This window comes from Prunus mume, linkage group LG3, assembly GCF_029339155.1.
Source record: "Prunus mume cultivar Tortuosa linkage group LG3, ASM2933915v1, whole genome shotgun sequence".
Lineage (NCBI taxonomy): Eukaryota > Viridiplantae > Streptophyta > Magnoliopsida > Rosales > Rosaceae > Prunus > Prunus mume.
Genome location: NC_142700.1, coordinates 3473126 through 3488931, shown reverse-complemented (window position 1 = coordinate 3488931; position 15806 = coordinate 3473126). Strand labels below are relative to the sequence as shown.

At 39.1% G+C, this 15806-nt stretch overlaps 2 protein-coding genes and 1 pseudogene across 5 annotated transcripts; all 3 read right to left on the bottom strand.

The window, feature by feature from the left end:
• On the bottom strand, positions 1-4268 carry LOC148918438 (UBP1-associated protein 2C pseudogene; annotated as a pseudogene). Of its 3 annotated transcripts, none has more exons than XR_016125487.1 (2): positions 3021-4255; positions 1-203 (listed from the first exon to the last, which is right to left on the bottom strand). The product of XR_016125487.1 is annotated as a UBP1-associated protein 2C pseudogene, transcript variant X3 (transcript). The 3 variants fall into 3 exon arrangements; XR_016125486.1 differs by lacking the exon at positions 1-203 and adding an exon at positions 649-1080; XR_016125485.1 differs by lacking the exon at positions 1-203 and adding an exon at positions 2306-2563 and having other exon boundaries at positions 3021-4268.
• A 291-nt stretch (positions 4269-4559) lies between these two features.
• Positions 4560-7669, bottom strand: LOC103324938 (U-box domain-containing protein 45). Its single transcript, XM_008227051.3, has 2 exons — positions 6923-7669; positions 4560-5620 (listed from the first exon to the last, which is right to left on the bottom strand). Exons 1-2 carry the CDS (start codon positions 7405-7407, stop codon positions 4759-4761), a joined length of 1347 nt encoding a protein of 448 aa, XP_008225273.2. The 5' UTR covers positions 7408-7669; the 3' UTR covers positions 4560-4758.
• Positions 7670-10250: 2581 nt separating this feature from the next.
• On the bottom strand, positions 10251-15190 carry LOC148918437 (ubiquitin-like modifier-activating enzyme atg7). Its single transcript, XM_089048999.1, has 14 exons — positions 14891-15190; positions 14219-14436; positions 13846-14037; positions 13703-13757; positions 13439-13536; positions 13125-13314; positions 12906-13011; positions 12679-12823; positions 12443-12601; positions 12158-12346; positions 11757-11957; positions 11555-11670; positions 11229-11388; positions 10251-10618 (listed from the first exon to the last, which is right to left on the bottom strand). Exons 1-14 carry the CDS (start codon positions 15024-15026, stop codon positions 10445-10447), a joined length of 2139 nt encoding a protein of 712 aa, XP_088905125.1. The 5' UTR covers positions 15027-15190; the 3' UTR covers positions 10251-10444.
• Positions 15191-15806: the final 616 nt, after the last annotated feature.

Genomic DNA, 15806 nt, shown 5'->3' with positions numbered 1-15806 from the left:
ATTTAAGTAATGATTTAAGCATTGCTGTTTATTCTTACAACACAACAAAAGCAGTTTTTAAGAAAACATAGCAATACCAAACTAGCCCTAAAAACAGCCACAGAACCTCAAGTTTGAAGCTGATGACACTTCCCACGACATAGCCCCAAGCGAGGTGAACACCACATGAAATTGGTGCCTGACACTGCCAATGCACAGTAAAACTGCAAGCAAGCAGACAAATATCACGAGAGAGAGAGAGAGAGAGAGAGAGCTGAGATTAGATAGGCTCTTTCCTATTTCTTTTGATTTTGCTCTTAAACAGTAGAAAACAGATAGATCAAGCTTGTTGACCAATAAAACGAACGACGGTTAGGATAAGTTGTGTTTAATTCCTTTATTAATATATGTTAATGATACATGCAACGTTTGGTAATGTTACTCTCCAGCAACTTAATTTTCATGAAGGACTTGTGACTTCACAATCGAAAGCATATGATCAGTTTTATGTTAAATCATTTAACAAAAGCATTTTGTAGAATGTCACCAAGATGCACGAAGAAACTCCTCCTGCTATCATAGAAAGATCAATTCATTTATCAAGCAGAATAATCAACATATCAGGGTTTGATTTTGGTTGTGCAAGTCTCAAGATTTGGCAAGTAAGAATAAAGAACTGGAACTGTATCATTACAACCAACTTTGAGAAATAATTAAGATCGGACATACATGAACAGCAACATCTTTTATGTTTAACTCTAATCGCACTCATCTATCTCAATATTTCTTTTCTTCGTCTGGCACAATCCAGAAATACACATAAACATAACTGGCAAAACATTAAAACAAATTCAACTCCATGCATTAAAGTTTCATCCCACGCAATGTCATAAAACTAAACACTTCCAGCACCACCCATCATAATAAGGCCATTGATCTCAAGATGAGGATAAACTATAATGACTAAGCAGGTCACACTGATTAGGATCCAACCTCCACGAGGGCCATATATGTTTTTCCACATCACAAGAATGGACCAACAAAGAACAGAGAAGCCAACTCCGAGTTCATTAGTTAGCAGCAGCCGAGAAAAGGGTAAGCCTGAGTCATGATATCCACAAAAGCCAACAGAAACCACAGGGCATAATACGTATAATATATGGAAGTGGCTTTCCTCGTACATCAACCACACTCAAAATACACAAAGATAACAAATGCTACAAGGACAATTCAACATTACGTCTGGGAGAGAAAATAAGAAAACCCATTTCTAATTATATGATGCATTAGGCTTTCTATAGATGGTGGGGCATGAAAAGCCAAAAAAAAAAAAAAAACGGAAGGAAACCATTTTAAGAATCTTCCCTCTATGCTTCACTTGAATTGAGGGAATAGGGAAAGCAGTAGACAAGAATTTCCAATAGAAAGAAAGACAGAATGATACTTGCGCTTTAATGTATATGATAATTTTCATATCAGTTCAGCAGAATGACTTACACACCTAAGACATCATAATCACTTTAATTGCACATCATGGCTCATTCTAAAGCAATTTAAACTCTGTCATACGTAAACAAGTTCACAAAACCCACAACCTGCTTAGTCAAACATGATATACAAGAGACAAAATTAACATAAGCTAACCAATAAAGATACTAGCAACTATCCGAAATGATGTGGAAGGCTGTATAACAACTTTATTTTCAACATAAACTAACTGAAATAAGTGGTAGGAGACAGATCACAGAACTGAGAAGTGTTTGAGAGAGAATAAAGTGTCCTATTTTTGTTATATTGAGAAGATAGATATTTCACCTGAAATTTTAGGTTAAACTCCCTCATTACAAAGACCAAACTGAGCATGAATGTGATGGAAAAAGGAATCACTTTTAGGATCTTCATCTATAGGTTCATAAGAGAGATGGAAAAAGACACATTATGATCTGTGCCAGTTGTACAGCTATTCTGAACTCAATAAATAGAAAAGTACCAACTTTGCACTTTTCATCTAGTGGTGAGGAAGCATCGAATAGACGACAAACTATCAAATCACTGGGCAGGACGTAGAGAACCCGCAGAATGGAAAGCTTACATCAAAGCCCACATTACAAAACAATCATGAATATGAACACTTTCTCTCAAACACCCAACCAAAGTCGAACAAAGAAAGACATCATGTATGTCATGATAAAAATTAGAGGTTTTCATGGGCCACATATAAAGGTAAAGCCACAAATTATCACATAAAGAAAACAACTATCAGCATTATAGCATAAAGAAATGCAAGGAAGTTTACACAAAACAGAGGAAGTATTGTCAGGAAGTATTGTCATCAACTCAACAAAAAAGGAAGTCCCTATTTCAGCACATCATTTATCACAAAAGGTACACTATCCTTTCGAATAAGTTCTACATTTAGATCAACATCGATCAGAAAACAAGGCACAACTCATAGAAGCAGATGAAGTGAAGCAGCAACAGAATCACAGCAGTCCATATAATCAATCCAAAGATTTCATTGTCTGCATTCATGAAATCACCATAACCATTTAAAGCATTTGCGCCCAAGAAGCTTCTCAAGGACCTGAACCAAATACCCATTCACCACTCAAACAAAGTAATCAAAATCTAAACAAACCAAAAACGAAAAGCTTCTGCAGTCAGATGCAAAAAGAAGATAGTACAGCCGATTGTAAATCTTTTAAAACATTTGACTAACTAAAGAAAATTATATGAAACTTGATCGCAAAAAGAGAAGTGAGTTTTGATCAAAATCCAAATCAAACTGAGGGGAAGTATCCATAAACCAAAAGCAACTACGAACAGAGCACATAAGATGAAATTGACTGACGGACAAGTAAGCCAAGAGACAATTAAAAAAAAAAAACAAGAACTTTTCGATTCAAGTTTGGCATTTTACAACATAAAACATTTGTGACCCTTCTGGTATACCAAGTTAAATTCTTAAATTTGTAAATTACCATGTGTGTATATATATATTGAAAAAAAACAAAAAGGAAAACTATGAATGCAAAAATTACCTTAGTAAGTACTCAGTAGTATGGTGGCATGCCCTGGTAAAGTCCACCAGGCGGGACTCTAGGTACAGGAGGAGGCTGCTGATGCTGAGAAGGAAGCCCCATTGATGCTCCTAAACCATATTGTGGACCATCCGAATACCCTCCATGACCCATTCCTATAGAACTTGGCGGCAACCGAGCTGTGAATTCACCTGGAGGCGGCAAACCATATGCACCTCCCAAATTGGCATTATACCTAGCACCGAAACTATTACCAGGCAGCCCAGGCAAAGGCTGATGCCCGCCAGGATAACCGGAATATGGACCCTGCTGATGCGGCGGCGGGCCCTGATACAACCCCGGTGGCATCGTAGATTGCGGTGGAGGGACGCCGGAGTTATCAACAGGAGCTGCTTGGGCCCCACCAGGTTTGCTCTTCTTGTTGTCCACCGCCAATTTGCAAGCCACCTGATGACCGTCGATGTTCTTTATGGGTTCAACAAGTGCAGCCCTGGCACCCTCCTCAGTCTTGTACACAAAGAAAGCAAACCCCTTTGATTTTCCGGTGGCCTTATCGAACCCTAGCGGTCCTTCCTCAATCTCTCCGTACGCCGAGAAAGTCGACAACAGTCTCTCCGAAGAGATATCAAACGGTACGCTTCCCACGTAAATCTTCCTGGCGGAGACATCGGCGGAATTAGAGTTGCTGTTGCTAAACGACGCCGTCAAGCCGGCGGCGGCGAATTGCGTCACAGTGACTCTACCATCGATTTTCTTGCTCGGTTCTTTGAGAGCGAGAAGGGCCGAGTCGGCGTGCTTGAACGTGACGAAGCCGTAGCCTTTGGATTTTCCGGTTGCCTTGTCGGGAATTACAATGGCCTCGTCGAGGTCGCCGAAGGCGGAGAAGAGAGAGCGGAGGGAGTCGGAGGTGGTGTCAGCGCCTAGGCCGCGGATGAAGAGTTTCCGGAGGGTAGAGTCTTTGTCGGTGACGGAGCGGACGGAGTCGAGGACGTCGGGGTGGCGAACGACGGCGTTTTGGAGGATGTCGATGAGCTGGTCCTGGGTCAAGGGTTGGAGGAGCTTGCGGGCGTCTTCTGAGGTTAGAGAACTCGATTGGGAAGTTGGAGATAGTGATACGGTGCCGTTCAGCTCAGTTTTGCGCTTCTTCGTGAAGTCCATGGTGTGTTTGGTTGGTTTGGGATTCTGGGGAGGAAGTCGGAGCCTGGACTGCGCGAGTTTGTATAAACCCTAGACCTAGGGAGAGAGAGCTGTTCGCTGTAAATTTCGGGGTAACTTATACGACATTATACTTGGTGTCGTTATGGCTGAGTAGGCCTGGGGCTCTAATGATCATGGGCCTTACTTGGGCTTACCATCTGGTTTATTTGGCCCAATAATTTTGAGATAGAGAAATTGGGTTTTTCAGACAAATAAAAGTGGAAATTTCAAGAAAATAAATAAATAAATATGGAAGAAAATATTCTATTATTCAAATCAGAAAATATATTATTATTATTATTATTATTATTTTACACAAAGAATGGTGCACTCCTTAACACATTGAAACAAAGGAATAAAATTTATAAATAAATAAAAATAAAAATAAAAATAAACTAGCCACTACATTCCTTTGTGCCCCATGCAAGGGTTCATTGTTACCCATCTGGATAAGATTTGTTCAGATCAGATGTACAATTGTCATAAAGCTATATGCACAACAAAATGCAAATTTTTAATTGTTTTCACTTGTGTCTTTGAATTAGTAAGGCAAGCTCTTAGAGCTTGTGCTGATAATCAGAGACTTGAGCTTAGATGAGTCCCCAGAAGCACTGGCCCTCCTTGTTATCATTTCCATGTTCTTGTAAAGACTCTGCTTCACCAAATTCTTCATCATTTTCTTCCCTTGTTGAGCCTCTCTTGGGTTTACAGGTGAACCAAGTGGGGACCCAATTGCAAATCTTGCTGTCTGGGGCCCAGAATGTGGGCCCATTTTGGCTTGCCTCTCATCCTTGAACCATTGCAATAGTTTTAGTGCTCTCTTTTGAGCTAAAGAGCTCCCCAATAAGGCCACTTCAAGAAGTACAGGCACAATTCCTGAGTTGGCCATTTTAACTCTTTGATCTGAGCTTTGATGAGCTAAAATCATTAGAATGTAGGAAGACAGCTCCTGGCATTTGGGTTTGTCCTCCCATGTCAAAATCTCTATCAAGCTCTCCGGCACCGCCGCGCTATTCTCCATAGCCTTCTTTCCCATTAGGGTCACAACTAAATTCCCCAATGTGGCTAGAGCTTTCTCAGAAAGCTCTTTGATGGAGGACAAATTCAACAGAGCCTCCACCACCCCATTGGAGACCAAATTGCCTGCATTTTCCAGCATGGTGGAGAGGTTGTTCAAAGCACTCAAACATGTCTCTTTGGTTTCAATGCTTGAAGTTCCTGACTCAATAATGCCAACAAGAAATGGGAGAGTTTCTAATGAGGACAGAGGAAATTGGGTATTTGCAAGTGAGGACAACAAGAAGAGCAGCTCTGCAAATTGGTGCCTTGTTGGATCATCAAGAATGTTGATGTCTTTTGGTAGCTTGGAGAATATTCCTGCCTCCGCCATGAGAGCCTTGTTCCTGAAGAAACAGATCATGCAGAGAGAGAATTAGGAGAGAGAAGCACAAAATGTCTCCAACTTATTATTCTGTCTAACTTCATGATGACAATACGAATAAAACTAAACAGGTCAAGTCAATAATGGGTTTGAAATGTGACCGACTGATAAAATTAAATAAACATTTTATATGAACCAAACCAAAGAAATTTGTAGCAGAGTGATGAAGTCAACGAGATTCCAAGATTTGGAGGTCAACAAAATGGGGTAATTTATTGTCCAAAAATCAAATGGAATCTGAACAACTACACTACAAATCTCACAACCCTAAATAAGTCGTCTCATTTGAAAAAAAGGGTCACGTTAGCTTCGATTATATTGTTTCCCTTCCAACTCTTCCAACTCCTCCAACTCTCCCAACTCCTCCAACTCTCCCAACCACTAGGGTTTGTGGGTCGACAGTCACCGCAGCCTGCGGGCTTCTCTGCTTCAAGGATTTCAGATAATGCACATGATAATTAAAGCAACCATTTTCAACTGCTAATTAAGTTGCAAAATGTGCTTAAGCTATACTGTCAAGTTAATTGGGCCATAAATAAATGCAGCCATGAAAGATAGATAGCATATCTGCTGCATATGGCCAAGTTGATTGGACAATGGGTTAGGAACCACTCAAATATACTATTCTTTTAGGTCTGCTATATTCTTGCTTCTCTTCACTAACTGGCTAAAACCTACCCCACCATTAAAAATGTCATTGCCTTTATAGCAAACTCAGCGATTTTCTGTCACATCATCACTTGAGTCTGGCAGGATTCAAATGAAAAATTTAACTCACTTAATTCTTAATCGACTGAATATGGATCCCTTTTTTCTTCTTTAATAATATATATATATATATATATTTAAACACAAAAAAGAGAGATTTCTCACACATACTACCAAAATTTCAAAAGAATTCGAAGTTGAGATGACCAATTCCGTAAGTCAAAATCATTTTCTACTCTACTAGATCACAATAATTCATGTTTAATAACCCTCAAGAAAAATCAGATAACTCTATCCTTAAGTCAAATTTGGTCATTAGAACTGAGTAGACATCACCACTTGACTTTGTACCCGTAAAATGACATATATATATATATATATTAAAATTTTATTAGCATGATATGTGAGACTTGCAATTTTGACCTTACATTCAAACAAAAATACATTGCAGATCAAATTCAAAATTATGTAAGTTTAACTATGCATTAAAACTAAAAGTATAAATATATAAAAATATATATATATATATATATAATTATAAGGACTAGGAGCTTACGTGTAAGTTCCATTAGCAAGCTCAATCAAGGCGGACACCGCCGCTCGTCGCCTGGAAACCACCTCGGACGCCGCCATGGACACCAAAACCGGTATAACACCAAGCCCACCCACCAACTTCCTGACCTTGACATCTTCTTTAGCCAACGTCCCAATCTCCATAGCAGCCAACTCCCTCTCTTCCCAACAAACTCCAAAGTGAAGCTTCTTCACCGTCCTCTGCAACCCCAACACATCATCCTCATGATCATCGCCACTCTGCTTCTCCAAAACTTGCCCTGCCATTGTTGCTTCGTTGTTATTACTTATAACTTTGGCGGGTCTTGATGACGATGTGTCGAAGTGATCAGACGGCGTGGGGCGCTTGCGGGCGTTTTTGGAGAGCAGGAAGCGTCGGATTCGATTGAAAAACCGAAGCTTGATGTAAGAATATAACCATATAGGAGAAGCAGAAGAAGAGGTAGCAGTAGAATTAGAATCAGACATGTTTGGTGCTTGAATAAGGGAGACAGAGAAATACAAAGAGAGAGAGAGAGAGAGAGAGAGTAGAGGGGGGTTGAGAAACTGTGTTGGGTTTTCGTTTCTTTATATAAATTTCTATGGAAGTCTGACCTTTTAGAGAGAGAGAGAGAGAGAGAGAGGTGTTTGTGGGTTTATGGGATCTGTGGGACAAAGAAGAAGGACGACTTTAGAAGATGAAAAACAGAGGGAGCACAAAGCACATGCAGAGCAAACAGTGCTGACTAGTCTATTGGAACTCACAAACCGTGATAGATATTTTAAAAACACAGATTATATGTGATCTTTATTCGTATTATTCACTCCTATCCCCATAATGCCGCCGTTTAATTTCTCTAATTACCAAAATGTCATTCCAACCAAATCGATATAGTGCCAGTCATTTCTTCTTACGAAAGTTTGACGTATGTGTCTATATCAGTCATTGCATAATTTGAATTTTGGGGTTGTGTTACTTGTGTACGGGGGGAGGGGCCCTACATATATCACCAACTCCATTGAGGGGAAGTTGCTTGGATGTAATCTATATCCGACGGCTTAGACTATTGTTGACTGTCCCCATTATCAATGTTTATGTGCCATAGTTTCTGGGAATGACACTCTGCTGAGCTGAAGTTTTTATTTATTTATTAGCAATGTATTATCTTTAATTAATCTTGGTTCTGAGATGTGAGCTACATTAATGGCATGTGGGATCAGAGACAAAGGGCACCTGCACTGATTTTCTTGCACGGTCAGAAATTTTTGATCTCGTACAGGTGTCACGCATGCACAGAATTAATGGGTTACTTATGCTGCACAATTAAACCTCAGTCAGATCTAGCATTTGTTTTTTTCTTTCCTTTAATCTTTTATCAGTGTTTGAGATTCTCTCACATGCATAGTTTCTTTTGGTGGATTTGTCTGCAGGATGTGTTGCTGAAACAAAAACATAGCTGCTTAACTAATGTTACATAAATTAATGGAATCGATCTTGCTTGGAAAAAAAAAGAACAGCTTGTTACACTAAATTCGTGCAGGTATATCCGATTATGTTTATAGGACAGAGTGGCATAGACATAGAACATAAACACATATTGTATTATTATTATATTATTATGAGATCTGACCTAAAAAGATACAACGGTTTCAAGTCATTCACATGCAACGATATTGAGGTTGTCATTCGGGTCAAAATTGAAGTCATTTTTTTCCAATTGGATTCTATGCTTGAAAATAGGAATTAGGTATTGCATCTGTGATCTGCCAGATTTGGTTGGTCTATGGAAAATATTGGTCATCTTGCACCTGTAGCTTTCTACATTTTTCGGGCAGAATGCAGAGGTCTATATTCTATAGTAGTTAGGTTATATCCCATATTGGCATGAATTGAGAAAAGACCAATTACGAGTCCAAATTGGGGACCAAAGTGCCAAAAATGGAACTAAACTTGTACTAACAATTTTTATGGGTTTTTTAAAATTGTATTACAACTCTAGCTCTAGCGGTGCCTTGCTTGCTGATGGTCAAGAACAAATCGAAACAATGCTTATCTGATAAGTTTAGTGCACCACTTTGACAGAAACACTGATCACCAATATTGACCAATTCATTCAAAGTATGTTTTTTTGGTGGAGTCGCATTACGGCAAAATCCAAAACACACACAGAGAGAGAGAGAGAGAGAGAGAGAGAGAGAGAGAGAGAGAGAGATTATGACATGAATATGATGATGGCGTGGGCAGGTTCCACCACCAATTTATCATTTGAGTTTTGTTTGAGTCCTAAAAAACATTGAATTTTTCCAACGTGTGAAACAGTAGCCACAGCAAGCGCAATAGGAGGGAAGGGAGGGAGGGCTTTAGATTGTTGGAACACGAGCGGGAGGTGTTGAGGGAGAACCCAAATGATGACAAGAACCTAAACTAGTAGTGCTTTTATGATGTGTACCACCATCAACCATTGCTACCTTTTTCGTACAACTGCTGGCTGCTCCTGCTACTCCGTGATGTTCTGTTATGGTTGGTGATTAAGATTGGATTGTTGTTCTATTATGTTCGATGACTAGGATTGAATTGGATTATATTGCAACCGAGCACGTGATCCACACACATTGGGATAACTAAGGCTAAAACTCGAATTGGAGAGTCCACTAACCTATGTGCTCAGGTTGAAGATTAGTCATATATATATTCAAGGGTTGCGGAACCAAACCACAGCTGCACTAACTACGTTGAACTAACTGATATCGTTCGTATCATCCCAAACCCAAACCCAACCACAAGCCACAAACAACAACATTCTATTATTCATGATGGTTCATGAGACTGAGTGAGACAAAAAGTGCAAAACCCACTGAGCCTCAACCTTAAGCAAGTCTAGCTAGCCAAGACTTTAAAGTGGCAGACTTTGAGTTTGAGACTTCTTCTCATCCTACTTCCTTGAGAGAAAAAGACTCTAATGTTGTTTTTTTTCTGCTTTTGGAGCTCCAAGCTTGAAGCTTCCTTTCAAGTTCTGATTTTCAAAAGTAAGCAGTTTTAAGGTTTGTGATTTGAAGTGGCGGCAGCACCATTCGAAATTTTCAGAAGTCATTGAAACGACTAGACCCGCTGCTAGGCCAAATCTTAGGCTGCCAACTTATGCCATGATATGCTCAGATACGCAGCATTGTGGTCTCTGACCATAATTTTCAGGTCACACTTCGCACTTTGGTTGACGGTTTTTAACTTTCTACCCCCTCTGCCATACATTTGATATTGGTTCTTCTTCTTCTTCTTCTATGATAGTCGGAAGAACAACCACCAATGTCTTCTCTGTTTCATAGCATACAAATTGTAATGAATAGCCCCATCGAATATATTATTTCGTATAGAAGTAGGGTTTGCAGTTTAGAAACAATCGTGGTGGGAACAAATTGAAACATACATACATGATTGAATATAACTTTCCTAAGCATCTGTACAGTTGAGAATATATTGCAGCATAAAAAATTTAGAACCGCCCACCTATCAAAAGAAAATAAAAAATCAGACTTCAATGCAATCATCATCATCTTCATCTGTTCCATCATCCCAGTCCAAATCGAATGAACTAGCTGATTTCATCAACTCCGTCAGTCCAGTTAGGTCCTCCAGATAGGTAGGGTGGTTGATTGCTTGCAGTATAAATTCCATTCCCCTTTTCCGATATTCAGACACCACCTGAATGAAATATTCATTTTGCAATTATTTATTTGAAATTATAGTTATATACAAGACATTGCTAAAAGGAATGCATAAGGAGTAAACTACAAAGAGAATCTAGCAGATTATCACCATTTTCATTCCCATCAAGCTTCCTCATAATTTTTTCCTTTAGTTAAAATTATTATACTTTTAAAACATGTTTTCTAATTATTCTACCCAAGGAAATCCTTATCTCAACTAATAAGTAGAATAATTAGAAAATATATTTTAAAAGTAGTTCTTTAGTTTTATAGACTTGACAAAGTAGAATGAGACGCCTGCTACTGGTTTTGTAATTTCATTTTATATTTGCTACAATTATGAATAAAAATAACACCCCTCATATAATATTTGATAGAAATGAACATATTAATGCTTGCGTATCAAAATGTCAGGATGCAGGCCCCTATAATTACTAATTCAGTTGTGACTTTCTCATCCAATAATACTACTTATTCATTGAACCATATGAACTGTTTATTCCCTGAATAGCATATAGAACTAATAGCTCAAACAGTTTAAGAACAAGCTGTGACTTTCTCAGGGTACCGCCATGGAAAAAGTCAACAAGCAAGGGAAAACTTACAGTGCTGCAACAAGCCGTACAACTGTCTGAGGAGTGGCCCACAAGTGTCATCTGTGAAAACTGCGCAAGGGAACCTCGAATTTGATGGGGTAAAATACCAAGAGGCTGCTCACTGCTTTCACTATTACTGGAGTTTAAAACATCACCTTCCGCAAATATCCTGAACACGAGCAGTTTAATACCGAAATCTCAGGTCAACCATTGAAAAAAACAAAAAACTGAAGTGGAATTTCTATTTAGCTATTAACCATGAAAACTAAACACATTGGAACCCTCATAAATCTAATAAATAATCAGGCCCTTTTCAAAAATTTCCAACCACTTACCCATGAGGGTGATGTAGGATTCCTACTAAGAGCTCAACTGCAAGAGCTGAGGCAATAGGAGCAAGGCCTGGGCGTGTAACAGTACATTGCTGGTCCAGTGTGCGGTTTGAAGTTGACTGCACAGAGAACAAAAGGTTTATGGCTGTACTTGACATACATTGAACAGCTAAAATATCATATCTATTGCATTCTAGAAAATTACATCAATAGGCGCAACCACATCATTGCAGAAGTAACAGCCCAATCTCTTCCCTCCATCTCTATCAGTCAGGCCAAGGTTGCTCATATCAGCAGATAAAGAATTTGCAGCTTCAGCTTTTGAGTCATGGCTAGAGCTAAAAGGACCTGCTCCATGGCGCATAACCAAGAAGCTATCAAATCCTAAAGCTGCAGTTATAGTAATCTGCAAACAAATAAACAAAAGTTATTTTTTATTGGACAACATGAATGCCGATTCGATAAAGATACCTAATCCAAATATCCTATATGCTTGAATCAGGTAAGTAGATTGTCTTAACGCAGATGTGACTCACATTTAGATGTGAGAATATAGTGCCACATTATACCACAGTGAATTTTTTTTTAAAGATTAAGTCAACAGACCTTGTTAGTATTTGCACAAAGAAGAGATGGTAGCCACCGACTTTCTCTTGTATCAGTCAACAAGAAAACTACATCATGAGAATCAATTAAATCATGTAGGGATTGACAATCATCAAGCACAGTCTGCTCTTCTTGACTAGGAACAGGATGTCCAGGCATTGGTATAGACATGACAACACCCTTTGCTTCCTGATAAAAGAAAGAGATGGATGAACAATATAAGAAAATCAACAAATTTTTGGCTTAACCATGTGTTTTAGAGGACAAACAGATGAAATTAATTACCACAGCTGGAAATATTCTCTTGAGACTATTAACTGCTGCTGTAGCTTTAAACTCACCACCATTTAGGCAATCATCTAATGTATACAGGGATTGCCTCAATGGATTTGACATAGCCACCCTGCCATTGTCAACCAACGTAATTCTGCGGACACCCCAAGCCTGTAAAATTCATAATCTTCAGTCACCCAAATAGATAGAATAGAACCAGATTTTTTTTGAAAGTTTGGAGCACTCACCATAAGCGTGCGAGCAACCTGGCATCCAAGTGTACCTGCTCCAAGGAGGAGACACTTGAGAGAAGACAAGCTATTTAAGTTCAGCGAAGGCAAAGCACGCCATCTCATTAGTTTCAAATTCAAATCTGCAGCAGATATGGCCAGCCTGTACAAGTTATCATAAGACACCGAGATGACAAAGGACAACTAACATTATAGACTACAGAGAGCCAATACAAACGACATACCTAGTTGGATCCATAGATTTAGCCAGGCTAATACCCCTGGGTATTTTTCTCCCTTTGTTAAGTTCCCACCCCACTGCATTAGGTACATAAGGATGATCTCTCCATCCTAAACAGATATAAAAATCCAAGTTAGAGTACCTAAAAATGCAAGCATATTCAAACTGCAGAAGAAAGAAACTTAATAAAAAATAAGCTGTTACCCAATTTCTGCAGCTCTACCTTGTGGAACTGTAATCAGAGCTTCACCAACAAGGGACAATCCCAGATCTGCAAAACCACGATTCTCTCTATAGCATAAAAAGTGAACAGACTTTATATCCCATCTTGAGCAAATAAGTGCAAGGAAGTTGCGAAGAGGCCAACCAGGATTGTTTGGAAGATGGCATGGATCGTAAAAGCCAAATAGTAACTGCAATGGCATGCAAAGCAGCTCTAAGGAAGTTGAACCCCAAAATCTAATATCTAAATTCATTCCAGTTTCCCATCACCTAAATGATTAGCTATAGTTTGAAAGAAAAAGTTTGGAGACAGACCTTGTGACCATCAGCACTTTGGCAGGTTTCCCAATCCTTTAGATGCTTAATAGTAGTGTGTGAATTTGTATCAATTTGAACCAAAAAGAACGGCACATCTGAATCAGATAACTTAGGTTAGAAAGGAACACTAAGCAAGTGTAAACTATGCATGCCTATATATAAACCACAAGCCACCGAAATCACAAGCTTGCATCTGAACATATGAGCACATAAGATGTTTCTACAGACAATCCATAAAATAACACAGGAGACATTATATACCTGCTGTTAAGCTTGAGTTACGCCACTCATTAAACGCTGCTGAAAGAGATTCCGCCTAATACATATGAAATTAGTGTTGAAGTTAGGGATGAAATCTAAATGCCTTGCCACTGTGCATCCAATAAGAAAAATATCGTACATACCTCCTCCAAGCTAAAACATTGTGAAGCTGGCCTCAAATCAACCAAGGTTGCTGGAGGATCAAGCACCAGAGCAGGAAAAGCAAACCAGTAATGAAAGCTCCATTTTTTCAGGTCTGCAAAAGAGATAAGGAGGAACCTGGAAAGTACTGAACTGTCATCCAAAGCTCTTCCATTATGGATGTCCTCCCAAATCTGATTACAGAAAAGAAGCAAGACATAACATGGATCATTTTAAATTCACTTTTAGCAATCAGATTCATCTACCTACACGATATTTCAACTGAATCATATAGTTTACTGTCATTCAAAGATGTAATACTTTCATCCAAAAAATTAAACAAATTTAGAAACTAAATCCATTTGAAGGCAATACCTTTTGTGCTTCTGCCTTAAGTAAGCCCTGTTTGTCAAGTCCATGAAACCTTTCTACCGTATTGGTGTTGTAAAGGATGCCAGGGACGGAGCATCTGTTCCTATTCCCTCGACTTATTTCTGGTACATCTGATTCTTCACTTGAATCCAAAGGCAAAGACTCAGCTAGAAGAGTTAAATGATTTGATACTTGAGAATGTGAGCACGGTGCATAGAAACCTGGAGCAGGGTCGGTCCATATCTCAGATTATAGAGAAATTTACATTTGGATAATAGAATTTAAGAACATTGTATAGCATTCATCTCTGAACTAAAGCTTTGTTTTTTTAGTTAGTTTCATGAGTTACTATTTTTGCTAGTGCTCAATATGACACAAGAATTTAAAACTTGTGCTGCTTTTTCCTGCTTCCTCAAATTTACTCAGCAAAAGAAAAAGTCGACTTTTTTTTTTTCCCCTCATAGTCCAAATGCTTGATCATTGAGCACCTAAAACAGTACAAATCACCAATTTTTACAAAACAAAAGAACTCAGACACTACACAGCATATTTTAACAAGAATATAGAAAAGGAATTTCCAAAAATCATGATCTGATATAGCTGAAATTTTCTTTCTTTTCTTGTTTCCAGAAATTTCATAATCTGATTAGAGAAAAACAATGAAAGGAAGCGAACCAGTGATGGGAATGGGAGAGTCATCGATGCCAAACTTGTTGAGCTTCAATGAAGACAGTCGGTGCCAGAAACCCTCGTCCACCGAGCTCTGAAACGGTGCGAATTGAAGTATTGATTTGCCACTGCTCCCCTCCATGATTTTTCTACTGCGATTAGCTGCTTGCCCTCTTCTTCTTCTTCTTGTCCTCTTTTTTTCTTTTCTTGTTTTTGAAGGTTTGTGAAAATTAAATAAACAGTAAAAAAGTCACCAGGAAATTGTCAGAGACAGTTCAAGTACAAAAAGGAGAAGATACCTCGGCTGTGTTGTTGTGTTGTGTTGGCGAGAGGAGATTGTTTTCTCTACGGTTGCCTTCCCCCTCCTTTCTTTCAAGCCTTTACGGGTAGTTTCTAATGAAATTGCGCCAACTCAGCACTTGGGACCCACTGCATAGTCATATGGGCTTTTAGTTAACAAAACTTCCATTCACACCCCCCGTTCTACACAACACACCCAGTCCCATCCAAGTCTTGTTCTGTATTGAGAGCATTATTCACAGTGGGGAGTGTATTTTCGAGAGTGTAAATGCACTTTTACATCTTCGGGAGGTATAAATCGTTTTTGCTTCAATGAGAAACGATGTAAAACCACTTTTAGAACAACTCCACCAGTGAGTGAGCCCAAGTCTAGGGAAATGACGTTCCAACAAGGAGCCCAAGCCTGGGTTGGGAGTGGGACCCATGAAGACGGGCTAGCCCTCAAGCCAGTTCAACCCGAGCTCAAGCCCGAGGGTTGGGTGATGTCATTGCCGACGCCGGCTAGCGCCAACCCACTCATTTTTTTTGCCACATGGCGTCATCCTGGACTCTCCGTCAGATTTTTTCTCTAATCCAATGGCGCTAATTTTTTTGCAATAAAAGACTGGAAAAAATTCAGAAA